The sequence below is a fragment of the Salvelinus namaycush genome, chromosome 4 (genome assembly GCF_016432855.1).
Source record: "Salvelinus namaycush isolate Seneca chromosome 4, SaNama_1.0, whole genome shotgun sequence".
NCBI classification, from domain to species: domain Eukaryota; kingdom Metazoa; phylum Chordata; class Actinopteri; order Salmoniformes; family Salmonidae; genus Salvelinus; species Salvelinus namaycush.
This window is the reverse complement of record NC_052310.1, coordinates 56,537,696-56,565,588: the sequence shown is the minus strand read 5'-3', so window position 1 is coordinate 56,565,588 and position 27,893 is coordinate 56,537,696. Positions and strand designations below refer to the sequence as shown.

General features: G+C 41.5%; 1 protein-coding gene across 2 annotated transcripts in view; it reads left to right on the top strand.

The window, feature by feature from the left end:
- The window catches only part of LOC120046640 (leucine-rich repeat-containing protein 1-like), a 71,807-nt gene that overhangs the window by 25,502 nt on the left and 18,412 nt on the right, over nt 1-27,893 (top strand). Inside the window, exons 2-10 of one of the 2 annotated variants that reach the window (XM_038992028.1) lie at nt 11,156-11,273; nt 13,701-13,779; nt 16,267-16,356; nt 20,074-20,130; nt 20,708-20,771; nt 21,298-21,372; nt 21,843-21,987; nt 22,723-22,841; nt 23,358-23,441. In XM_038992028.1, the coding sequence (XP_038847956.1) occupies nt 11,156-11,273; nt 13,701-13,779; nt 16,267-16,356; nt 20,074-20,130; nt 20,708-20,771; nt 21,298-21,372; nt 21,843-21,987; nt 22,723-22,841; nt 23,358-23,441 (831 nt within the window). The remainder of the gene's footprint in view (nt 1-11,155; nt 11,274-13,700; nt 13,780-16,266; nt 16,357-20,073; nt 20,131-20,707; nt 20,772-21,297; nt 21,373-21,842; nt 21,988-22,722; nt 22,842-23,357; nt 23,442-27,893) is intronic. The other variant, XM_038992030.1, reaches the window with a different exon arrangement.

The window sequence follows — 27,893 nt, the reverse complement described above, 5'->3', positions numbered from 1 at the left end:
TACATTATGAAGCTTACCGTAGTTCCCCAGAACAGTTGAGCCAGTTACATGTTTGTTTGTAAATAGTACAACGGGAGAAAGCGGGAGCAGGTGAGTCCAGCTGTGTATTGACAGGTTGTGTTTTATATTGAAAGTCAACAGTGTTTTTATGCAGTGATCGGGGATGTGCAACTATAGTTTTCCTTCACAGGAAATACATAAGTGCAACACAGTCGGCAGAAAATAGCTTCATTTTCAACAGTAAATAATCTTACACTGAAAAAGCAAGGTATTTTTTGTTGTTGCAAAGAACGATGCATGGCCATCATATTTCTAATGTTTATCATAAAAATAAGGTAACCAGCTACTTTTCTTAATGTTTTGCTTAAAGTCAATCTTGCATGTTACTAGGCTGGCTACACTGAGAAAAGTATGGAGAAAAGTAGCTACGCCATTTAAAAAAAAAAAAAAAAAAAAACAGTAGAAAAAGAAACGTCGCTTTTTCAGGACCCTGTCTTTTTTGAAAGATAATTCGTAAAAATCCAAATAACTTCACAGATCTTCATTGTAAAGGGTTTAAACACTGCTTCCCGTGCTTGTTCAATGAACCATAAACAATTAATGAACATGCACCTGTGGAACGGTCGTTAAGACACTAACAGCTTAAGACGGTAGGCAATTAAGGTCACAGTTATAAAAACTTAGGACACTAAAGAGGCCTTTCCACTGACTCTGAAAAACACCAAAAGAAAGATGCCCAAGGTCCCTGCTCATCTGTGTGAACGTGCCTTAGGCATGCTGCAAGGAGGCATGAGGACTGCAGATGTGGCCAGGGCAATAACTTGCAATGTCTGTACTGTGAGATGCCTAAGACAGTGCTACAGGGAGACAGGACGGACAGCTAATTGTCCTCGCAGTGGCAGACCACGTGTAACAACACCTGCACAGGATCGGTACATCCGAACATCACAGCTGCGGGACAGGTACAGGATGGCAACAACAACTGCCCGAGTTACACCAGGAATGCACAATCCCGCCATCAGTGCTCAGACTGTCCGCAATAAGCTGAGAGAGGCTGGACTGAGGGCTTGTAGGTACTCACCAGACATCACCGGCAACAACGTTGCCTGTGGGCACAAAACCACCGTCGCTGGACCAGACAGGACTGGCAAAAAGTGCTCTTCACTGATGAGTCGCGGTTTTGTCTCACTAGGGGTGATGGTTGGATTCGCGTTCATCGTCGAAGGAATGAGCGTTACACCGAGGCCTGTACTCTGGAGCGGGATAGATTTGTAGGTGGAGGATCCGTCATGGTCTGGGGCGGTGTGTCACAGCATCATCGGACTGAGTTTGTCATTGCAGGAAATCTCAACGCTGTGCGTCACAGATCATTAAAATCCAGACGGAAAATATTTACACAAGAAGCAACCTAATATCACACAGTCAAACTCTTCAGTTGGTGGAAGAGTGGGGTGACATCTCACAGCAAGAACTGGCAATTCTGGTGCAGTCCATGAGGAGGAGATGCACTGCGGTACTTAATGCAGCTTGTGGCCACACCAGATACGGCTACTTTTAATTTTGACACCCCTTTGTTCAGGGACACATTCCATTTCTGTTAGTCACATGTCTGTGGAACTTGTTGAGTTTATGTCTGTTGTTGAAACTTATGTTCATACAAATATTTACACATGTTAAGTTTGCTGAAAATAAACGCAGTTGACAGCGAGAGGACGTTTCTTTCTTGGCTGAGTTTATATACCTTATTTACGTAAGTATTCAGACCCTTTGCTATGAGACTCAATTGCGCTCAGGTGCATCCTGTTTCCATTGATCATCCTTGATGTTTCTACAACTTGATTGGAGACCACCTGTGGTAAATTCAATTGATTGGACATGATTTGGAAAGGCACACATCTGTCTATATATGGTCCCACAGTTGATGGTGCATGTCAGAGCAAAAACCAAGCCATGAGGTCGAAGGAATTCTCCGTAGAGCTCCGAGACAGGGTTGTGTTGAGTCCCAGATCTGGGGAACGGTGCCAAAAAATGTCTGCAGCATTGAAGGTCCCCAAGAACAGTGGCCTCTATCATTCTTAATTTGAAGAAGTTTGGAACCACCAAGACTCTTCCTAGAGCTGGCCACCCAGCCAAACTGAGCAATCGGAGGAGAAGGAACCCGATGGTCACTCTGACAGAGCTCCAGAGTTCCTCTGTGGAGATGGGAGAACCTTCCAGAAGGACAACCATCTCAGCAGCACTCCACCAATCAGGCCTTCACGGTAGTGTCCAGACAGAAGCCACTCCTCAGTAAAAGGCACATGGCAATCAGCTTGGAGTTTGGCACCTAAAGGACTCTCAGACCATGAGAAACAAAATTATCTGGTCTGATGAAAGAGTTTGAACTCTTTGGCATGAATGCCAAGCATCACGTCTGGAGGAAACCTGGCGCAATCCCTACGGGGAAGCATGGTGGTGGCCCTCCAAGCTGATTTCACTACTGCCCTCAAGGAATTTCACTGGATTTCATGCAAACTGGAAACCATATATCCTGTGGCTGCATTTATTGTAGCTGGGGACTTTAACAAAGCACATTTGAGGAAAAGGCGACCTAAATTCTATCAACTTATTGACTGTAGTACTCGCCTGGAAAAACACTGTTGACCATTGTTATTCCGACTTCCGGGATGCATACAAGGCCCTCCCCCGCCCTCCTTTTTGCAAATCTGACCATGACTCCATTTTGCTCCTCCCTTCCTATAGGCAGAAACTCACACAGGATGTACCCGTGCAAAGTACTATTAAACGCTGGTCTGACCAATCAGAATCCACACTTCAAGATTGTTTTGATCACGCGGGCTGGGATATGTTCCTGGTAGCTTCAGAGAATAATATTGATGTGTATATACCGAGACAGTTACTGAGTTTATCAAGAAGTGTATAGGAGATGTTGTACCCACTGTGACTATTGCAACCTACCCTAACCAGAAACCGTGGATACAGTTGAAGTTGGAAGTTTACATACACCTTAGCCAAAGACATTTTACTCAGTTTTTCACAATTCCTGACATTTAATCCTAGTAAAAATTCCCTGTCTTAGGTCAGTTAGGATCACCACTTTATTTGAAGAAAGTGAAATGTCAGATTAATAGTAGAGAAAATGATTTATTTCAGCTTTTATTTCTTTCATCATATTCCTGGTGGGTCAGAAATGTACATACACTCAATTAGTATTTGGTAGCATTGCCTTTAAATTGTTTAACTTGGGTCAGAAGTTTCAGGTAGCCTTCCACAAGCTTCCCACTAAGTTGGGTGAATTTAGGCCCATTCCTCCTGACAGAGCTGGTGTAACTGATTCAGGTTTGTAGGCCTCCTTGCTCGCACATGCTTTTTCAGTTCTGCCCACAAATTTTCTATAGGATTGAGGTCAGGGCTTTGTGATGGCCACTCCAATACCTTGACTTTGTTGTCCTTGAGCCATTTTGTCACAACTTTGGAAGTAAGCTTTGGGTCATTGCCCATTTGGAAGACCAATATGCGACCAAGCTTTAACTTCTTAACTGATCTTGAGATGTTGCTTCAATGTATCCACATAATTTTCCACCTCATGGTGCCATCTATTTTGAAGTGCACCAGTCCCTCCTGCAGCAAAGCACCCCCACAACATGATGCTGCTACCCCCGTGCTTCAAAGTTGGGATGGTGTTCTTCGGCTTGCAAGCTTCCCCCTTTTTCCTCCTAACATAACGATGGTCGTTATGGCAGAACAGTTCTATTTTTGTTTCATCAGACCATAGGACATTTCTCCAAAAAGTACGATCTTTGTCCCCATGTGCAGTTGCAAACCATAGTCAGACTTTTTTATGGCGGTTTGGAGCAGTGGCCTCTTCCTTGCTGAGCGGCCTTTCAGGTTATGTCGATATAGAACTCGTTTTACTGTGAATATAGATACTTTTGTACCTGTTTCCTCCAGCATGTTCACATGGTCCTTTGCTGTTGTTCTGGGATTGATATGCACTTTTCGCACCACAGTAAGTTCGTCAATTTGGAGACAGCTCCTTCCTGAGCTTTCTGACTGCTGCATGGCCCCATGGTGTTTATACTTGCATACTATTGTTTGTACAGATGAACGTGGTACCTTCAGGCGTTTGGAAATTGCTCCCAAGGATGAACCAGACTTGTGGTCTACAACTTTCTTTCTTAGGTCATGGCTGATTTTCTTTAGATTTTCTCATGATGTCAAGCAAAGAGGCACTGAGTTTGAAGGTAGGCCTTGAAATACATCCACAGGTACACCTCCAATTGGTCTCAAATGATATCAATTAGCCTACCAGAAGCTTCTAAAGCCATGACATAATTTTCTGGAATTTTCCAAGCTGTTTAAAGGCACAGTCAACTTAGTGTATGTAAACTTCTGACCCACTGGAATTGTGAAATAATTTGTCTGTAAACAATTGTTGGAAAAATTACTTGTGTCATGCAAAAAGTAGATGTCCTAACCGACTTGTTAAAAAACTATAGTTTTGGCAAGAAATTTGTGGAGTGGTTGAAAAACTAGTTTTAATTACTCCAACCTAAGTGTATGTAAACTTCCGACTTCAACTGTCGATGGCAGCATTCGCGCAAACCTGAAAGCGCGAACCACCACATATAACCATGGCGAGGTGCACTGGGAATATGGCAGAATACAAAACAGAGTAGTCATTCCCTCCGCAAGGAAATCAAACAGGCAAAAGGTCAGTATAGAGACTGTGGAGTTGCAATTCAACGGCTCAGACACTATACGTATGTGGCAGGGTCTAAAGACAATCAAGGACTACAAAAGGAAAACCAGCCACGTCGCGGACACCGACGTCTTGCTTCTGGACAAGCTAAACACGTTCTTTGCCCGCTTTGAGGATAACACAGTTCCACCAACGCGGCCAGCTACCAAGGACTGTGGGCTCTCCTTCTCCGTGGCCGATGTGAGTAAGACATTACACGTGTTAACCCTCGAAAGGCTGCCGTCCCAGACGGCATCCCTAGCAGCGTCCTCAGAGCATGCGCAGACCAGCTGGCAGGTTTGTTTACGGACATGTTCGATCTCTCCCTGTCCCCTATTTCTCCCTATCTGCTGTCCCCACATGCTTCAAGATGACCACCATTGTTCCTATACCCAAGAAGGTAAAGGTAACTGAACTAAATGACTTCCGCCCCGTAGCACTCACTTCTGTCATCATGAAGTGCTTTGAGAGACTAGTCAAGGGTCATATCACCGCACCCTAGACCCACTTCAATTTGCTTACCACCCCAATAGGTCCACAGATGATGCAATCACACTGCACACTGCCCTATCCCATCTGGACAAAAGGAATACCTATGTAAGAATGTTGTTCATTGACTATAGCTCAGCATTTAACACCATAGTACCCTCCAAGCTCATCATTAAGCTCGAGGCCCTGTGTCTGAACCCCGCCCTGTACAATTTGGTCCTGGACTTCCTGATGGGCTGCCCCAGGTGGTGAAGGTAGGAAACAACATCTCCACTTAGCTAATCCTCAACACTGGGGCAACACAAGGGTGCGTGCTTTGCCCCCTCCTGTACTCCCTGTTCACCCATGACTGCGTGGCCATGCACACCTCCAACTCAATCATCAAGTTTGCAGACAACGCAACAGTAAGTAGGCTTGATTACCAACAACGACGAGACCGCCTACAGGGAGGTGGTGAGGGCACTGGGAGTGTGGTGTCAGGAAAACAACCTGACGCAACGTCAACAAAACAAAGGAGATGATCGTGGACTTCAGGAAACAGCAGTGAGAGCACCACCCTATCCACATCGATGGGACAGCAGTGGAGAAGGTGGAATGTTTAAAGTTCCTCGGCTTACACATAATGGACAAACTGAAATGGTCCACCCACACAGACAGTGTGGTGAAGAGGCTGAAGAAATTTGTCTTGTCACCTAAAACTCTCGTAAACATTTACAGATGCACAATTGAGAGCATTCTGTCGGGCTGTATCTCCGCCTGGTACGGCAACTGCACCGCCCACAACCGCCGGGCTCTCCAGAGGGTGGTGCGGTCTGCACAACGCATTACCGGGGTCAAACTACCTGCCCTCCAGGACACCTACAGCACCCAATGTCACAGGAAGGCCAAAAAGATCATCAAGGACAACAACCACCCGAGCCACTGCCTGTTCGCCCCGCTATCATCCAGCAGGTTAGGTCAGTACAGGTGCATCAAAGCTGAGACCGAGAGACTGAACAACAGCTATCTCAAGGCCATCAGACTGTTAAATAGACATCACTTGCACAGAGAGGCTGCTGCTTACATACAGACTTGAAATCATTGGCCACTTTAATAAATGGAACAGTAGTCACTTTAATAATGTTTACATATCTTGCGTTACTCATCTCATATGTATATATTTTATTCTATACTATCTACTCTTAATCTATGTCGCTCTGACATTGCTCGTCCATATATATAAATATATACTTAAATCCTTTGACTTGGTATTTGTTGTGAAATTTGTTAGATTTTATTTGTTAGATATTGCTGCACTGTCGGAACTAGAAGCGCAAGCGTTTTGCTACACCCGCAATAACATCTGTCCAATAAAATGTGATTTGATCTGGCGTGGACTGGACGACTTGTCAAGATCAAGGCACAGAGCAAAGTACAGAGATCCTTGATGAAAACCTGCTCCAGAGCACTCAGGACCTCAGACTGGGGCAAAGGTTCACCTTCCAACAGGACAACGACCCTAAGCATACAGCAAAGACAATGCAGGAGTGGCTTCGGGGCAAGCCGCTGAATGTCCTTGAGTGGCCTAGCCACAGCCCGGACTTGAAGACGATCAAACATCTCTGGAGAGACCTGAAAATCGTTGTGCAGCAACGCTCCCCATCCAGCCTGACAGAGGTTGAGAGGATCTGCAGAGAAGAATGGTAGAAACTCCCCAAATACAGGTGTGCCAAGCTTGTAGCGTCAATCCCAAGAAGACTCGAGGCTGTAATCGCTGCCGAAGGTGCTTTAACAAAATACTGAGTAAAGGGTCTGAATACTTACATTAATTAAATATTTCAGTTTTTTGTTTTTATACATTTGCAAACATTTCAAAAACCTAGTTTTTGCCATGTCATTTTTAGGTATTGTGTTTAGCTTGATGAGGGGGGAAAAAACACTTTAAACCATTTTATAAGGAGTCAAGGGGTCTGAATACTTTCCCAATGCACTGTATGTATAACTTTGAGCTGGATTCCCTGTCTTTGCAATTTGTTTATTTTCGTTTGCGTGTACGTTAGCATTTTTTTGCTAGCAGACTCCATGGAAATTCGTTATTACTTGTGCTAATTTATTTAGCAATCTGGTAATAAATGCTCAATGGTCTTTTTTTGTGGGGGGTTTTGGCGCACCATTGTGTACTAAGCCGGTAATCCCGGTGTGAGAGAAGGACGGAATGAGGATATGAAAATCTGGCCCAACCCTAGTCGAGGTGCAATCAAAAAATTGTGAAAAGGCGCAACGTGCGCATAGGCTACCATGTTGAGTGAACGATAGTTGTGCCTTTTCCAACCTAACGGTTGCAAGATCGAATCCCCGAACTGACAAGGTTAAAATCTGTCATTCTGCTCCTGAACAAGGCAGTTAACCCACTGTTCCTAGGCAAATAAAAACTTGAAAATAAGAATTTGTTCTTAACTGACTTGCCTAGTTAAAGGAAAGAAAGTGCAAGTGTCTGCTGCCTGTCCAACTCTGCTCTCTTCAAAATGTCTAGCCTATTGGCTGATATAGACTATACCGATAACTTAATATAATGGGCCACGTGAGAATTGCAGGTAATTTAATATTTCTTCAGTTATTTGTGTGCATTTTGATGTTGCCTATAGGGTGCAAAATAGCTGGCACCATGGCTGGCAAGTGAGCTGTCACATTCGCCTAAAATAACTTTGCGGGACTGGGGGGAAGCGGTCGGACAGAAAGCCAGCAGGAGCGGGCGGGTACGGTATGAAAAGCTGCGGTTGTGGGCGGTAGCGGGATGAAGAAATCTGTCCTGCGCAGACCTCTTGATGGGTTTCTTGTGTTGGGTGTGCTCTGGGGGTGAATAACGGTAACAGGAAGAGCAGGTTAGGCTAGCTGACATTGTATTCTGGAGCAGCTGATTGACCTGTCTTGTCGGGACATTGGAATAGGCCTAGTCTATAATGAACACAATAGAGGCTTGTGTGCTCCTCTGTCTGGCCTAAGGATCATTGAAACCATGAGTTTCAGGCCAGGAAAAAACATCTATGAAACCAGTGTAGGTTTAATCCACACATCAGATAGGCTAGGCCAAGGTTGTATTGTCTGGGTGTGTGTGTCTGTGCCTCCATCCCAAGAATACCAGTTTACAGTTCAGTTATCATTAGGCTAGGTTTGTTGTTGACATAGCAGAATGTGTTATTGTGAACAGGAAAATGTAAATTTCCAAAGAACTCAACCACAATGTAATATTTTTATCAGGTAACCGCACAAACACAGTCAACAAGAAATGCACATGTAGGCCTATTAGCTTGCCTATTTCATTCTCTAGTTTACATTTTAGCATGTCATTGTCACCTCTATTTGATTATTATTAAAAGTAGGCCAAATCACAGCCTGGCTACCATTCAAACATAATATACAGTTGGTGTTGAAGCTGTAGGCCTCGAAAGTCCCAGTATTGATCTACTTTCCTTCACGCGAAGATGGGCAGGCCTTTGTCATAAAGACAACCTGCAATAGTTATGAAAGTTATATCAATGGTAAAGGATGATCAAAACATTGATGTATTTGAATGACTCCTTATTACCTTTTGAGTTCATAGCACCTAAGAACCACTAGGCTATTTAGCCTGTGTGTTACGCTATTTAGGCCAACTCGATTTCTGTCCTGAAGTTGTGAAACCTTGAACATTTCTGGAAGTTTACTTACCGGTAGAAGGTCTAGGCTACATTTTCATTTAAATGAATGTAAAATATGGAAGCCTAGATTGAGTGTGCTCTTCAAAATGCAAATTGGAGTCCAGTTCACCATCACTGATTGCATTGTTTGCAATCAAAGTAAGCTACTTGTCCTTAAAATAGGCCTACTTCAATAGAGATTTTTTTATACCTGTTATGCTGTAGCTTATTATTCATATTCAATTAAAGTGGAGAACTATTCCCTCACGACTTCTGTTAGTCTCACTATAGGTCTCTACTCCTAGGGTCAATGTGCATTTACACAGGCAGCCCAATTCTGATCTTTTTCCACTAATTGGTCTTTTGGCCAATCACATAGCTCTTTTGCCCATACTTGTGCAAAATCACACAATTGGGCTGCCTCTGTAAACGCAGCCTAATTCAGATCTTTTGCCAATTATTTGCATATCTGATATCCATCCAATTTATACCACCTTTACACAAGCAGCCAAATTCTGATAATTTTTTCACTAATTGGTATTTTATACAATCAAATCAATCAATAATCAGAGGCTACACCAGTGTGAATATGCAACTCTGATATGGTTAATGTAAAACTGAGTGTGGACAGTCTGAAAAAAAAGATTAGGCCTAGATATAAAAATAAAATCTGATTTGAGTTTTTAAAGTGGCTGTGTAAACACAACCATAGTGTTCTTGAAAATGCTGTATGTTTTTGAAACAAGTCTTTTGGGGTTAATGTTAATATTTATGAAACAGAGATGGTGTCTGGAAGTGTCAGGATAAGGCAGCATCCAAGTAGGTCATCATCCAGATAAAAGAATAGGCTAGTTGATTTACATCAGAGAACTGGGTAGGAACTAAACAAGATTTGCCAGACCACTGACTACCACTCTTAGGCCTAATTGCTGAACTTTTTGCTGGTTAAAACTTATTTAGTGAGTTGATTGTGGTCAAGTATGGTCTTTCAGTTAGCCTGTTATTTCATATGTTTAACAGTAGCTAGGTGTCCATCCAGTTGGCAACAGATTTTAATGCAAATAATGTAAAAACTATGTGCATTTTCCCACCAAACATTTTTCCATCAAACTGACTTGTTGTAGATAAGTCTATGTATGAGGACGTAGTGCACATATAAATATATTTTGCAGTAAAATTCCCATATACCGAATAAATAAAAAAAGTTAAGTTCAATGGGTTTCCATCACATTTTCAACTCTACCCTGTTTTTATAGCAAATGTGCCCACTCTGGTCTTGGCACGTGCGCTGAAAAAAATTGCTTACAGATAGCCTACATGAGGAGGTTGTTATGGATAAGAGCGAGATTATTTTTGTTGGTTAAACGGCAGCCAAGCATTGATCATCATGTCACCAGAACTAAACCCTCGATATTTATTGGAAAGGAGCATCAAGCTCATCAGCGTGCGCTTTCACCACCCTGTGAATTTCATCTTAACTTATTGCATTTTTGTAGCCTTATAAACTGCATGCTTTCCCAAGTTGTAGTGGGATAACAACAAACAAATTGTCTATCAACATTTAAAAAATTGTACTGACATTTCCTGTTTCCATCAACCCGGTTGTGACTTTTTTTCATGCGTCAGGTAATTCATCCACATGAAATGGTTGGATGGAAACCTGGTTAGTCACTCAACATTTTAAAGTGGCAATCCGCAGTTGAAACAATAACAAAGCATTTCCCTGCCCCCTTTTGGTAAAAAGTTGAGGGATGGGGCTGGAGAAATGTGACCATTCTCAAATTAAAAGACAGAGGTATTGACGCAAGGACTGAACATCCATGATATTAAATTATAGTTTTAACCATATTTTGAGGTTATATAGTGTTTGTTTAAATACATTTGAGTTAAACAAGCTTATATTTTGAATTCTGATTGACTGTTCTTGTCTACTGTTGTGTTTTAGGTTTTGTGTGCACCCTAGGAATAATAGCTGTTGCTTCGGCAAAAGCTAATGGCAATACAAATAAACCAATAAAAAGACGACAGTTATATTTTTCAAGAATCAAGTGGTACATCATTAATTTTATAAGCCCCAAAATGGATGTACAGTAGCCACTGCAGATTGCCCCTTTTTAATTGGGTTCATAGGTTTCTGGAAACATTTTCAGGATGGGACAAATAGTAGGCCATTGAAAACCATATTTTATCTCATTTGTTCACACTGAATGCTTTACTACGTCCATGTCAACTATACAGCTAGTCTAATATGTGTGTTTGTCTTTTTCAGCCATTTTTTCAGCTGCTAAAGCTACGAAAGCTGGGCCTGAGTGACAACGAGATCCAAAGACTTCCTCCAGAAATAGCAAACTTCATGCAGCTAGTAGAACTTGATGTCTCTCGTAATGGTGAGAAGAGAGGTCTTAAACACTGTTGGAAGGATCTTCAACCCCACCAAATAAACTCACATTGATTCAACCACTGGTGCTATGAATGAACAAACATTTTAAAACTGCTGATATTTTGATAACAATCAATCAATTAAATGTATTTATAAAGCCCTTTTTACATCAGCAGATGTCACAAAGTGCTATATAGAAACCCAGCCTAAAACCACAAACAGCAAGCAATGCAGATGTAGAAGCACGATGGCTAGGAAAAACTCCCTAGAAATGCAGGAACCTAGGAAGAAACCTAGACCTTGGTTATAAGATGTTATTACTATGATAGGCCTATATGTTAGAAAATGCAGCGAGTAAGTGCTAGACAAGCAATAGAAGTAGCTCAAACCACCAGTCATGCTCAGCACTATCCATCCTCTCGCTTTCACTGTACACATCAAACATATTCTCAGAGCCATAATGGTGTGGTTTCTCTCATAACGTCTGGACTAAAAGGGTTAACATTCCTCAAAGAAAGCTGCCATCACAGAGCTTCCAAGCAGGACCAAATCCAGAATGCTTCCTAGCAGAACCAAATCACATGCAACTCTCCATGTTTGGCGCAACAAGCATGATAATTTAGTGGCGATTACAAATGATTTTAAATAGACAGTTCTCCTTTATGTATGTTTTATGTCTATCTGTTTACATTGTCTGGATCAGTAGTTTTAAGTGTAATGTCTAGTTGGATGGACTTTCTGAACTATTTTGTCATCTTGATTGAGGGATGTCATAGTTAATGGTTTTATAGTTTGGTCAAGAAAGCTTAGGCCTGGCTAACAAAATTTGTCTTAATTTTATGTCCAATGTTTATTTATATTGTTTCTCTATACCAGTGGTTCCCAAACGTTTTATAGTCCCGTACCCCTTCGAACATTCAACCCCCTCTAGCACCAGCGTCAGCGCACTCTGAAATGTTTTTTTGCCATCATTGTAAGCCTGCCACACACACAGTATACGATACATTTATTAAACATAGGAATGAGTGAGTTTTTGTCACAACCCGGCTCGTGGGAAGTAACAAAGAGCTCTTATAGGACCAGGACACAAATAATATAATACTAATCAATAATTCTGCTCTTTATTTAACCATCTTGCATATAAAACCTTATTTGTTCATCGAAGATGATTGCGAATAACTCACCACAGGTTAATGAGAAGGGTGTGCTAGAAAGGATGCTCATAACTCTGCAATGTTGGGTTGTATTGGAGAGAGTCTCAGTCTTAAATCATTTTCCACACACAGTCTGTGCCTGTATTTAGTTTTCATGTTAGTGAGGGCCAAGAATCCACTCTCACATAGGTACGTGGTTGCAAAGGGCATCAGTGTCTGAATAGCGCAATTTGCCAAGGCAGGATACTCTGAGCGCAGCCCAATCCATAAATCTGGTAGTGGCTTCTGATTTATATTCAATTTTCACAGAACCGCTTGTTGCAATTTTGATGAGGCTCTCTTGTTCAGATATCGGTAAGTGGACTGGAGGCAGGGCATGAAAGGGATAACGATTCCAGTTGTTTGTGTCATCCGTTTCGGGAAAGTACCTGCGTAATTTTGCACCCAACTCAATCAGGTGCTTCGCTATATCACATTTGACATTGTCCGTAAGCTTGAGTTGATTTACACACAAAAAAATCATACAGTGATGGAAAGACCTGTGTGTTGTCTTTGTTAATGCAGACAGAGAAGAGCTCCAACTTCTCAATCATAGCCTAAATTTTGTCCCGCACATTGAATATAGTTGCGGAGAGTCCCTGTAATCCTAGATTCAGATCATTCAGGCGAGAGAAAACATCACTAGATGCCAGTCGTGTGAGAAACTCGTCATCATGCAAATGGTCAGACAAGTGAAAGTTATGGTCAGTACAGAGAACTTTAAACTCGTCTCTATTTAAAAAAACGTATCAATACTTTGCACCTTGATAACCAACGCACTTTTGTATGTTGTAAAAGCATTACATGGTCGTCTGTCAGGCATTCCCTTGGCAGCAAGAGCTTCTCGGTGGATGCTGCAGTGTACCCAAGTGGCGTTGGGAGCAACTACTTGCACGCTTGTTACCACTCCACTATTTCTCCCTGTCATGGCTTTTGCGCCAGTACAGATACCAACATGAGCAGCAGCTACGTTTGGCTACATACGGACCGTCAGTTGAATTCCTGCAAGAGAGTAACGGTTGTGATTGGATGATAATTATTTGACTATGCTACCTGTATTTGACATTGATGTTATTTCGCTGAACGCTTGATGGTTTAATTTTATTTTTGGCAGTGAAACGAGGCTACTCGGGCGAGAGAAAAGCCTCACCCAAATGCATAGCCCCGTTGGAAAATATAAATAGACAGTGTGTGTTGATCAAGATGTATCTAACATGTATTTCTTTTCATCCCTCATATAGACATCATGGAAATTCCAGAGAGCATTTCTAACTGTAAAGCTCTCCAAGTAGCAGACTTTAGTGGAAACCCATTAACAAGGTAACTGAACTTTGAATTCATGTCGCCATAAATTTTTAGCAAATGGGAGTGAACAAAACAAACATACCGTAGCAACACAGTAGTGTAGCAGCACTGTAGTAAGTTATATCTAGGAACTTTGCATGACTTAGAGAAGGAGTTGTTCAAACACAAGCTATATTGAGAGGAAAACGGAGTAACTTTTATAAAGGTATTTTCAGACAGGATTTCTTTTTTGCTCGAACTGCTATCTGATGGACCTGTTTTAGTGACAATTTCGTTGATGACATTGAAGAACTACAGAATTAGATCTGCTGTATTTAACAGGTCATTTATGCTAATGAATATTGTATGGGACATTTTTTGCCCCAGTTTGCCTGTCAGCTGTAGCTGTCTCATGGTGAGGTCTGTATAGTTTGCACCCTAGTGGTGGCAGTCACAATGCCATATGGTTCAGTTTGGGACTGGCCATGCCCTGGGATGTGCAATTTGCCTACCTAGTAAACATAGCCTAGATCTCTCAAACTCAACTCTGGACCTCAAAGCCAGTTCCACTGCATTTTTACATAGTTACGCTGTAATCAGGGACTCATTTAGACCTGGGACACCAAGTGTGCGCAATGAATTATCAGGTAGAACAGAAAAACCAGTCGGCTCTGGACCTCGTAGGGTAAGAGTTGAGTACCCCTGGCTTAGATGTTCTTGTTAGACAGCTTTACAGCTACTCAGTCGGGGAAGGGAATATGTAGTGCTCTGACCTGCAGATGATATAATACGGTTAAGCGTTGTGCTTTGGATTGTAATGTGGTATGGCATTACAACCCACAAACAAACCTTTCACACTCCTACACTCTCACACTGACAGAAGCATTGTGTGTCTGAGATTGTCTCTGAGTGACCATGTTCGATAGAAGGGAATCCTGTCATGAAGGCTTAAAACTATACAGTGCATTTGAAATATATATATATATAACAATTAAATCAGATTTACATAGTTATTCAGACCCTTTACTCAGTACTCTGTTGAAGCACCTTTGGCAGCGATTACAGCCTTGGCTCTTCTTGGGTATGGCGCTACAAGCTTGGCACACCTGTATTCGGGGAGTTTCTCCCTATCTTTGCAGATCCTCTCAAGCTCTGTCAGGTTGGATGGGGATGGTTGCTGCACAGCTATTTTCAGGTTTCTCCAGAGATGTTCGATCAGATTCAAGTCCGGGCTCTGACTGGGCCACTCAAGGACACTTGTCCTGAAGCCACTCCTGCATTGTCTTCGCTGTGTGCTTAGAGTCGTTGTCCTGTTGGAAGGTGAACCCTCGCCCCAGTCTGAGGTCCTGAGCGCTCTGGAGCAGGTTTTCATCAAGGATCTCTGTACTTTGCTCTGTTCATCTTTCCCTCGATCCTGACTAGTCTCCCAGTCCTTGCCGCTGAAAAACATCCCCACAGCATGATGCTGCCACCACCATGCTTCACCGTAGGGATGGTGCCAGGTTTCCTCCAGATGTGACACTTGGCATTCAGGCCAAAGAGTTCAATCTTGGTTTCGTCAGACCAGAGAATCTTGTTTCTCATCGTCTGAGAGTCCTTTAGGTGCCTTTTGGCAAACTACAAGCGACCTGTCATGTGCCTTTTATTGAGGAGTGGCTTCCGTCTGGCCACTCTACCACTCTGCCTGATTGGTGGAGTGCTGCAGAGATGGTTGTTCTTCTGGAAGGTTCTCCTATCTCCATGGAGGAGCTCTGTTAGAGTCACCATCAGGTTCTTGGTCACCTCCCTGACCAAGGCCCTTCTCCCCTGATTGCTCAGTTTGTCCAGGCGGCCAGCTCTAGGAAGAAGAGTCTTGGTGGTTCCAAACTTCTTCCATTTAAGAATGATGGAGGCCACTATGTTCTTGGTGACCCTTCCCCAGATCGCTCTACGGACAATTCCTTCGACCTCATGGCTTGGTTCTTGCTCTGACATGCTCTGTCAACTGTGGGACCTTATATAGACAGGCGTGTGCCTTTCCAAATCATGTCCATCTAATTGAATTTACCATAAGTAGAAGTAGAAACATCTCAAGGAGGATCAATGGAAACAGGATGGACCTGAGCTCAATTTCAAATTTCATAGCAAAGTGTCTGAAAATGTATGTAAATGAGGTATTTATAATTTCTAAAAACCTGTTTTCGCTTTGTCATTATGGGGTATTGTGTGTAGATTGAGGATTAATTATTTTTTTTTAAATCCATTTTAGAATAAGGCTGTAACGTAACAAAAAGTGAAGGGGTGTGAATACTTTACAAATGCACTGTCATCAAATGGAAAGAAAAAGTTACAGTTCCTGTTGATAGATTAAACTTTCCTGTCAGAGAGGAAAGTAGTAAACCTGTATTAGCTTTATAGTATATTTTATAGTATTCTTATTGCCTATATATGCAATCGGATCCATTGATTTTTCAGGAATCTGCCACCATTTATTTCAGCTGCAAAGATCTGATTTTGATTTGAATTCCTCTCTTGTTTTTGCAGATTGCCTGAGAGTTTTCCAGAGCTTCAGAATTTAACATGCCTTTCCATCAATGACATTTCATTGCAGGCTCTTCCCGAAAACATTGGAAAGTAAGTGCTTCTTTCTGGCATAAAAAAAAAAAATGTTTCATAGTCCTGTCATACAGAAACGTGTTTAATGGGTTGGAATGTAGTTCTCACTTATGTGCTTTTGATGTTCATATGGGCTGTGACTTTGAACATAAAAAAGAATGAGTAAGAAATTGTATGCTACTGTCGGTCATATTTCTTAGTCACAGGTGGTTATGAAACTGCTTCCTGTTTTTAAGTTCTGAACAATGTAATGACATACTGTGACTACAAATTGTCTGTAACTGACATTTTTGGAAGTTGCTGGCACTCACACCCTCCTTCAATGGACGTGGTTTGGAGCTGTGTGTGTTTCCATGACCATCTATTTTAATAAATACTGCTATGTTACTGTGTAATATCTTTTGGTAGTTTCATGACGATCCATTGTATAATTTCATGGTGTTATTTGATTTATGGCATAATAACTTACAAGGGTAGTTGTATCAGTAAGTTCTGCTTCTTTCCTGTCCCCCTCTATCCCCAGAGACCCTGAAATTTCCTGTGTAATTTCCTCCAGCCTGCCAAGTTCGTTTACGTTTCACTTGCAAAAGAATGCCAGCCCTTTCTCCCTTCAAATAACTGAATAATATATCATGCAGTTATCATACAGCAGCTACAGTCATAATCTCTCTTTAGGCTCCTACTAGGATTTTTCATCATCAGATGAGGCACTAATATTATACGACACCTCCAACACTCACCGGCCGTATATCGTTCTATACTCGTTGACAGGGCCCTTTTGTGTTATGCACAACGCAGCAACAGATTTTGAATTAAGGAACACTTGAAAAAATTGAACTAGTGTAAAACTAAATAGGCCTCTGTTTTGACTTGACATATTGCTGTAAATTAGGGATTACTGTATGTAGCATAACCTTACATGGTTAATGTAAATATGGTGTTTTGCAGAATGATTCAGCTGTGTTTCTCTCTCTCAGTGATAAGTAGGTCTAGATTGTAGACTGAGTAATGTTACTTATTGTGCTCGATTAAGTCATATTAAAGCTGTGTTGATCTGATTTACCATGGTGACCTAGTAAGAGCTCTGTGACAGTTGGTGAAGATGTGAGAAGACCGACCTACTCGTGCATAAATGCACAGTGTTAGGCCAGATATTGATTGTTCATCCATTCACTCACTCGCTCGTCTAGCTGTGGAGGGCTGAAATGCTGTCACCCAAATGGTGTAGGCTTAATGGATTTTGTAGGGGGAAAAAACTATTTTCTACACCTCTGTTAATCTCTCGTGGACAGACGCACGTAACATAAATTGTATCGTAGTGTCTGTCAACAGACTGTGGGATGCGACTAAGGAGGAACTTTGTTCCGATGTGTAGATTTTTCATCACTGATCATTTGAACAAATCACAGTTTTGCATCTTTCAAAATTTCGAAGGGGATGGGACATTTGACCCATATACTTGCCTGTAACTTCAGAGAGAGGAGGGTGGAGCTACCCCTTGACTTTTTCCACCTTTTTCTACGTTACAGCCTTATTCTAAAATTGATTAAACTGTTTTTTCTCCTCATCAATCTATGGACAATACCCCATAATTACAAAGCAAAAACAGCTTTCTTGAAATTTGAGCAAAAAAAAGAAGAAAAACCTGAAATTACATTTACAAACAGTACCAGTCAAAAGGTTGGAGACACCTACTCATTCAAGGGTTTTTCTTTATTTTTTTTACTATTTTCTACATTGTAGAATAATAGTGAAGACATAGACTATGAAATAACACATTTTGAATCATGTAGTAACCAAAAACGTGTTAGACAAATCAAAATATATTTTATATATTTGAGATTCTTCAAAGTAGCCACTCTTTGCCTTGATGAAAGCTTTGTACACTCTTGGCATTCTCTCAACCAGCTTCATGAGGTAGTCACCTGGAATACATTTCAATTAACAGGTGTGCCTTGTTAAAAGTGAATTTGTGGAATTTCTTTCCTTAATGCGTTGGAGCCAATCAGTTGTGTTGTGACAAGGTAGTCAAGGTATACAGACGATAGACCTATTTGGTAAAAGACCAAGTCCATATCATGCCAAGAACAGCTCAAATAAGCAAAGAGAAATGACAGTCCATCATTACTTTAAGACATGAAGGTCAGTCAATCCAGAAAATTTCAAGAACTTTGAAAGTTTCTTCAAGTGCAGTCGCAAAAACCATCAAGCACTATGATGAAACTGGTTCTCATGAGGACTGCCACATGAAAGGAAGAACCAGAGTTACATCTGCTGCAGAGGATAAGTTAATTTGAGTTAACTGCACCTCAGATTGCAGCCCAAATAAATGCTTCACAGAGTTGAAGTAACAGAGGAGACTGCGTGAATCAGGCCTTCATGGTTTAATTGCTGCAAATAAACCACTACTAAAGGACATCAATAAGAAAGAGATTTGCTTGGGCCAAGAAACACAAGCAATGGACATTAGACCGGTGGAAATCTGTCATTTGGTCTGATGAGGCCAAATTTGAGATTTTTGGTTCCAACCGCCATGTCTTTGTGAGACGCAGAGTAGGTGAATGGATGATCTCCGCGTTTGTGTTTCCCACCGTGGAGCATGGAGGAGGAGGTGTGGTGGTGCTTTGCTAGTGACACTGTCAGTGATTTATTTAGAATTCAAGGCACACTTAACCAGCATGGCTACCACAGCATTCTGCAGCGATACGCCATCCCATCTGGTTTGGGCTTAGTGAGCCCTATCATTTGTTTTTCAACAGGACAATGACCCAGCACCTCCAGGCTGTGTAAGGGCTATTTGACCAAGAAGGGGAGTGATGGAGTGCTGCATCAGATGACCTGGCTTCCACAATCACCCGACCTCAACCCAATTAAGATGGTTTGGGATGAGTTGGACTGCAGAGTCAAGGAAAAGCAGCTAACAAGTGTCCAGCATATGTGGGAACTCCTTCAAGACTGTTGGAAAAGCCTTCCAGGTGAAGCTGGTTGAGAGAATACCAAAGCTGTCATTAAGGCAAAGGGTGGCTACTTTGAAGAATCTCAAATATATAAAATAGATTTTGATTTGTTCAACACTTTTTTGGTTACTACATGATTCCATATGTGTTATTTCATAGTTTTGATATCTTCACTATTATTCTACAATTTAGAAAATAGTAAAAACATTAATTAAAAACCTTGAATGAGTAGGTGTGTCCAAACTTTTGACTGGTACTGTATACATGTTTACTTTTTGTGCCATTTGATTCACAATAACCCACGATTTGATTTTAGGCTTTAATTTTCCAGTCCACAAGATTTTTAGATTTCTCTGCTCATTTAACTAATGAAGTTAGGCCTATATTTCAACACTGATGTCCAAGCCATATCTTCTGAGACTGGAAGCAAATATTTGCCTAGTTAAATAAAGGTTAAATAAAATCAAAATATATATACCTTGGCAAGAAACGTCTAGTTACAGATTGTGCATAATAATTTATTCTCACCAGAGCTTCATAGCTCCGCTGCTGCGATTACTAAATACAACTATTTTCCTTTCTTTTGGGAACAAAGATATTACCTCCAAGCCATGTTGTGCTCCTAAAAGCCTAAATTCTTGGAATTCATTGACTCTGTCCTAGATGGCTTCAATCAGTAATCCTCATGAAAAGGATTACTGTATTTTCTGTTGGTTGTGATCATTTGGGGACAATAACAAACACCAAATGGCCCTCCCTCTTTTGCCTCTCTCCACAGCCTCTCCAACTTGGTATCACTGGAACTCAGAGAGAATCTGCTGACATATTTACCAGAGTAAGTACTTACCCTGGATAGATACTGTATGTTTCAGGGCAAAAAATTAATTGGAGGCAGAAGACAAGTAGGCCTACTTTATTAGTCCATGCGAGATTGAAATTCTTATTTCGCTCTGCTCCCAACCCCCCAGACATCACTGTTCCACAAACGCTCTGTGTTCCACAAAGTGTAAGAAGTAACGTCTGTGTGGCTACATTATAAGCATGTAACATTCGGTAGACCACAGATGAAGCCTTATGTGTTTCACATGACATGTGTATGTGTGTGTAGACTTTAGAGGTGATATAGAATTCAGTGTACCCTCTAAAGAGTTGTTGGTCGATATTCAGCCAATGCGCGACTATTATGTTGGCACAACAACAGTCTCTCTCTGAACATCTAACCATCTCACTGCTTGGTATGTGGCCAATACATTTTCACTCGCACATGGTTCAAATTAAACAGCAGTGAAACAGACTGAGAAGTAGATACAATATAAATTCGTCACTGTATGATGATTATGTTTATTAAATTTTTTTCAAACCCTATATGTCATGTTTTTTTTACTTTATAACCCCTCTTGTGCATTCCACAGGTCACTATCACTACTTCACAGACTTGAGGAGCTTGACCTAGGGAACAATGAACTTTACAATTTGGTGAGTTTCTGACTTTGCGAATCTCAGTAAAGATGTTGATTTCTTGGAATAACATTCACACAGAAGAAAACAATATGCATAGCTACGCATGTGTAGAATGGGCAGCCCTCAAATCTCACTCAACCCTTTTCTTGTTATGTGAAACTTAATTGAGTATACTGATAGAAATGCCTCCCTCTTATCATCCTGAAGGGGTAGTGTGACAGGGCCGTTGAGTTTAAGTTATAGTCTGTTACAACATAATGTCAGGTTTGATGTTTATAAAAAGGTAACTCCGAGACAGAGACAGACTCCCTCCCTGAGAGATTGACTGAAACCAGACAAGGCTAGGGAATGACAGTTTACACATGGTTGAAATGATTCCACAGTCTTGTTTACATTTGCCTCAGTCGTGTATAATTGTCTCTCTTTCTCTCGCTCTCTTTTTTTCTCGGTCTGTCTCTCTCTCGCTCCTTTTTCTCGGTGTCTTTCTCTCTCTCTGTGTCTCTGTCTCTCTCTTTTGCCTCCAATCCTTCCTCCCTCACAGCCAGAAACAATAGGATGTCTTGTCAGCTTAAAGGACTTGTGGCTGGATGGAAACCAGTTGGCTGAAATACCTGCAGTAAGATTTTTACGAGATACTTAGACTAATAATTGTCATTTAAGTGCCTTGATATAATGGGTCTCCCGAGTGGCGCAGTGGTCTAAGGCACTGCATCTCAGTGCGAGGCGTCACTACAGTCCTTGGTTTGAATCCAGGCTGTATCACATCCGGCTGTGATTGGGAGTCCCATAGGGTGCAGCACAATTGGCCCAGCGTCATCCGGGTGTGGCCGGGGTATGCCATTATTGTAAACAAGAATTTGTTGACTTGCCTAGTTAAATAAAGGTAAAATAAATGAAAAATTACAGTTGAACTTGTATGATATGGTTTGATTCCCCAAAAAGTGAAAGGCTAACACCTATTTTTTAGGCTAAATTAATATTGCGACTTCTGTTGATATAATGCGATCACAAGAGCTGCACCATTATCGTTAGTCACTAACACAGACTGTGAAATGTATTTACAATTGAAGTGTGTTCAACCCGTAGGAGATGGGCAGCATGAAAAGCCTCCTGTGTCTAGATGTATCAGAGAACAAGCTGGAGCACCTTCCAGAGGAGATGGGTGGCCTGGTCTCCCTTACTGACCTGCTGGTGTCCCAGAACCTCATCAATGCTCTGCCAGAGGGCATAGGTCAGCACGCTGCTGCACTGTATACTACAATAGTGTGTGTGTTTTTGATTTTACTATCCTTGTGGGGATCAGAAGTCAGAAATTCGGACAAGTGGGGAGATTTCGTTCGTCCCCACAAGGAAAAAGGCTTGGGGTTACAGTTAGGGTTAAGGTTAGGTTAAGGGGTTGGGGTTAAAGTTCGGGTTAGGTTAAGGTTGGGGAAAATATAATTATGAATGGGAATCAATTGTTTTGGTCCCCACAAGGATAGTAAAATAAACGTGTGAGTGATGTGTGTGTGCATTTGTGTGCACTCATGCGTTTGTATGCATGTGTACATGTTTGTTATTGGTCACTTGTTTTACCATGTCATGCATTGGACCATGCTGAAACTGATTAGGTCAAAGATGGGATCAACATCAATGTAAACTGAGCATAAACCGGAAGTTAATCTGAATCACATAATAAGATAGTCCACATTTGGTAACTGAACTGATTTAATAACACAGGTGATGTGCCCCTTAGGGCACAATATAACTTTGGATGAATGGAAAATGAAATGTGACAGTCATTAAATCCATATAAAATGATTTGATGTTTTATTGATCTGTCGTTTCATTAGCCATAGGCTCTAGTGTTGGTTGCAAATCAACTAACTTGTTTTACGAATTATATTGATTGCCATGCTATCCCGACTACTCTCATATGTCTATATCAAAGTATGTAACATTTTTATTTTTATTTTTTGCTCTGCAGGAAAACTAAGGCGACTGTCAATATTGAAAGCAGACCAGAATCGGCTTGCCCAGCTACCAGAGAGCATTGGGAACTGTGAGAGTCTCACTGAACTGGTGCTAACTGAGAATCGGCTACAGGTGGGTTTGTGGTTGCGCTATACTTGCTCATACAGTATATACATATTATTATGAGGGCAGCTTTGATAAGTAAGACCCAATTACTTTTCTTTTATGTAATTGAGATCACAAGACACATGGCTAACTTTTTCAGCCCACAACAAACACTTTAATTTGATAAACTCAACTCTGATGGCTGCCCTCTTCGGTCCTTTGAAAGACCTTGTGACCTTGTAACAAATTGTATTTTTACTTCTGAAGGGATGTATTCTGTTATTATTGTGTAACCTTTGACCTCCATTATGCCCTTAGTCTTCACTTCCTAATAGGCTAAAAACATCTAAGTGTGCACCAGGAACCTATCCTCTTTACCACTAGCCAATCAGATATGTTTATGTCATCCTCACAGTGGGACTGTGCAGGTAATCCCCATGCTCAGGCCACTAGCCGGTCTACTGTCACTGCTACACCTATTACTGCATGTGCGAACTGTAGATGTTTAATGTATTATTTCTTAATTGTTGTTTCTCTCTTTAGAGTTTGCCAAGAAGTATTGGAAAACTAAAGAGACTTTCCAACTTCAACTGTGATAGGAACCGACTAGCGTCATTGCCTAAAGAGGTATGCTATAGTCTTTCTACATGTAATAGTTTGCAAATGTGAGACTTGTTGATGAATGGTAGGTCCTTCATGCTTCACAGGGCACCACAGTCCATAGTCTAGTGCAGGTATTCCCAACCTGGGGTACGGGTATGCGCAATGCCATCGGAGGTACGCCAATACAAAATGTGATTCACATACAAAATAACTTATTTTTTTAATTAAAAAAATAAAATAATCTTCACATTTTCAAACAGTCCATATATATTTTCCAATGGGGGTATACATTTTGGTGAGGTTTTTTTCTCGCCTGAGTAGCCTCGTTTCACTGCCAAAAATGTAAATTAAACCATCTGTGTTCAGCGAAATAACAACATAATGTCAAATACAGGGAGCCTAGTCAAATAATTAACATCCAATCACATTAACCGTTACTCTCTCGCGGGAATTCCACTAACCAAATGTAGCTGCTGCTCATTCCGTTTGCTTGAAAACTGATAAATGGTAAAAAAAAAAGTACGGCCTTGTCCATACCAGCAGTACTACACCTGCACCTGTTGACGACACAAGTTGTTCTGCCTCCACAAGCACATCCGATGCTAGCATCAGTAATTCTACATTTGTTGTGAGCCCAGCTAGCATGGACTCTGACTATTGTGAATCTGATGCAGCCGAAGAGCTACTGTCCCCTTACCCGGGAAAGCATCGAACAACAGACAGGGACGTTGGACCATCAAAGAGGCGCAAATATGATGAGAATTACATTGATTTGGGGTTCACTTATATTGGGACTAGTGCCTTTCCTCAGCCACAGTGTGTTATGTGCAAAAGTACTATCTCACAACTCGATGAAACCTTCACTCATTTAGAAACAAAACATGCCAATTAGAAAAATAAGCCACATAAGTTTTTTGTGCGAGAATTAAGATGACTTTCAAGTAGTAAGACGTATATAAAAGCAATAGATACCATTAATAAGAAGGGGCTAGAAGTGTCTTACATGGTGAGCTGCCGAGTGGCTAGGACAGGCAAGCCCATACTATTGTGTAGGACTTCATTCTTCCTGCTGCCCCGGATATGGCTGGGAAAAGGCAAAAAAATAACTATACAGACAATGCTTTCATCAAACAACACTGTTTCACGATACATCAGTGACTTGACAGGAGATGTTTTGAAACAATTATTGCTTCGCATACAAGCCAGTGAATTCTATGCGTTACAGCTGGATGAGTCAACAGACGTGGCGGGCCTGGCATAGCTCCTGGTATATGTCTGTTACGTTTATGGTTTGTCAATTAAGGAAGACATCCTCTTCTGGAAACCAGGACAACAGGATAGGATATTTTTGAAGTACTGGACAGCTTTGTGACATCAAATGGACTTTGGAGGTCAAGATGTGTTAGTATCTGTACTGATGGTGCAAAAGCCATGCCAGGGAGACATGGTGGAGTGGAAACGAGCGTGCAAGCAGTTGCTCCCGACGCCACTTGAGTACACTGCAGCATCCACCGAGAGGCTCTTGCTGCCAAGTGAATGCCTGACAGCTTGAAATACATGTTGAACACTACAGTGAAAATGGATAACTTTGTTAAATCAAGGCCCCTGAACTCTTGTGTATTTTCTGCATTATGCAATATGGGCAGCGACCATGTAACGCTTTCACAACATACAGAAGAAGTGCGTTGGTTATCAAGGGGCAAAGTATTGACACGTTTTTATTTTTATTGAGAGACTAGTTTAAAGTTCTTTACTGACCATCATTTTCACTTGTCTGACTGCTTGCATGATGACGAGTTTCTCACACGACTGGCCTATCTGTGTGATGTTTTTTCTCACCTGAACAATCTGAATCTAGGATTACAGGGACTCTCCACAACTATATTCAATGTGCAGGACAAAATTGAGGCTATGATTAAGAAGTTGGAGCTCTTCTCTGTCTGCATTAACAAGGACAACACACAGGTCTTTCCATCCTTGTATGATTTTTTTGTGTGTAAATTAACTCAAGCTTACGGACAATGTCAAATGTGATATAGCGAAGCACCTGAGTGAGTTGGGTGCGCAATTCCACAGGTACTTTCCCGAAACGGATGACACAGACAACTGGATTCGTTATCCCTTTCATGCCCTGCCTCCTGTCCACTTACCGATATCTGAACAAGTGAACCGCATCAAAATTGCAACAAGTGGTTCTGTGAAAATGTAAGTTAATCAGAAGCCACTGCCAGATTTCTGGATTGGGCTGCGCTCAGAGTATCTTTCCTTGGCAAATCGCGCTATTCAGACACTGATGCCCTTTGCAACTACATACCTATGTGAGAGTGGATTCTCGTCCCTCACTAACATGAAAACTAAATACAGGCACAGACTGTGTGTGGAAAATGATTTAAGACTGAGACTCTCTCCAATACAACCCAACATTGCAGAGTTATGAGCATCCTTTCAAGCACACCCTTCTCATTAACCTATGGTGAGTTATTCACATTTGTTGATTAACAAATAAGGTTTTATATGTAAGATGGTTAAATAAAGAGCAAAATTATTGATTATTATTTGTGTCCTGGTCCTACAAGAGCTCTTTGTCACTTCCCACGAGCCGGGCTGTGACAAAAACGCACACTCATTGTTATGTTTAATAAATGTATTGTATAGTGTGGGTGTGTGTGTGTGGCAGGCTTACAATGATGGCAAAAAACAACATTTGAGAGTGCACTGACCCTGGTGCTAGAGGGGGTACGCAGCTGGAGGTTGAATGTTTGAAGGGGTATGGGACTATAAAACGTTTGGGAACCACTGGGCAAGTGTATTTGTGCCAAGCTTTTATTATCTTAGCTATATTTTTTATGTTGTCAGGACATGAGGCTGCTTCCTTCTGAGTTTCTTTCTGGGATACAAGCACTTTTCCTTGTTTTTTTGTTTTATTGCTCAAAGTTTTATTCCATCTCCCGTTGTGATCTTACCTTATCGATCACATTTTGTGAAGTAGTTCCACTGTACATTGTGATTTACCACCCCGTTCTTGTGTTATCTGAATGAGTGCGGACTAGATCCAAAAGCAATTTCTTCCCTTGCTGCAGTGAGCCACTTCTTCTGTGGGTGCTCTAGAGTCAATGTGTGAGTGAAGTTGCCTATTTGTATGTAATGCTATGTTAACCATTTTACCCCAATACTGTAAGCAAAATGCTTGTGCATGCTAGGTCTGAACATGCTCAGAAAAAGCTAGCGTAAACCTTGATTGCATCTCATTTTGCCTTCATGATTTACCCTACTGCTCGGAAAAATTGATGTAAAATCATAGAAGCCTCAGTCATGAGTCAGTGGAATCTGGTTAGTGCATCCCCCAGTGATCACTGTATGATTTGCATGCAGAGCTTTGCTGGACTAAACCTGACCCCATCTGATTTTAATGGGTATTGTAAAAAGGCTACCTGCTAAAAAAGGCTACCTGCAAATCTGGTTTCTGTGAGCTGAATCCCATTCAGTGGAAGCGTCTGCCACAGTGGTACTATGCAGGCAAAGGTCGATTTGTCATATCGACCTGACCTGGAGCACTCTCACAGGCACAAAAGCCATCTCCCACTGTGACTGTCTTCACCCTAGACATGGCTGTGTGACTCTTCATTGTGTGTGTGTGTGTGTGTGACTTGACTGACTGTCTGTCTGTACTTTAGCATGATTTCAGCTCTCCGGCTTCAGCTCTCCGGCTGTTGGCATGCTATCTTTTGTTTCCAGGGGATTCAAGCACAGACAAAACAAGTGCACACACACACTGACTGCAGTTCTCTGGTGTATTCAGCACTGGTTTATTGTCCCAGAATGCCTGCTTCGTGTGTGTGCGTGTGTGTGAGAGAGAGAGAGAGATACTGTTGTTGATTCTACCCTCTTGTCTTTTAAAGCGAAGGCAAGCTCCCTCTGGTTAAAGTTTAATCTGAAAGAGCCCTTTCGTAGTTATACAATGCCCCTGTGTCTGTGAGTCCACAGCACTTTGCACAGATAATGTCATTGTTTTATTATCTCTAACCATTAACATAGTACTAGACAACTACTTGTTTACCACAGGTGTCGGGATGTAGCTATGTTTTTAATTAATAGTCATGACTGATAATTGGCTCAAAGTTTCAAAACCTGATCTTGTTGTGATTTTAAATCCACAGATTCAAGGTAAGATATCTGCTGAACCTTGGCTTGTTTCCATTTTAATTGAACAGTTGCATATTATTTAGTATTGACCCCCCCTAATGGCTAGGCTTTGAGTAGAACCTGTGTGTAGTCTACTAACTGTAACTCCTGCTGATATTTGACTTCTCTTCAAGGCACCTCTTTAAATCAATCTTAAGTACTCCAGTGAGGGCATCAGCTTAGCCAGATCCTTTTAAAACGATGAGACTCCATTACTGTATTTGTTCCCTGTTCAGGTCTGTCTGGCCGCTGGCTGATAGTAGATTACAGTCTGACTACAGCACTTTAGCTGGC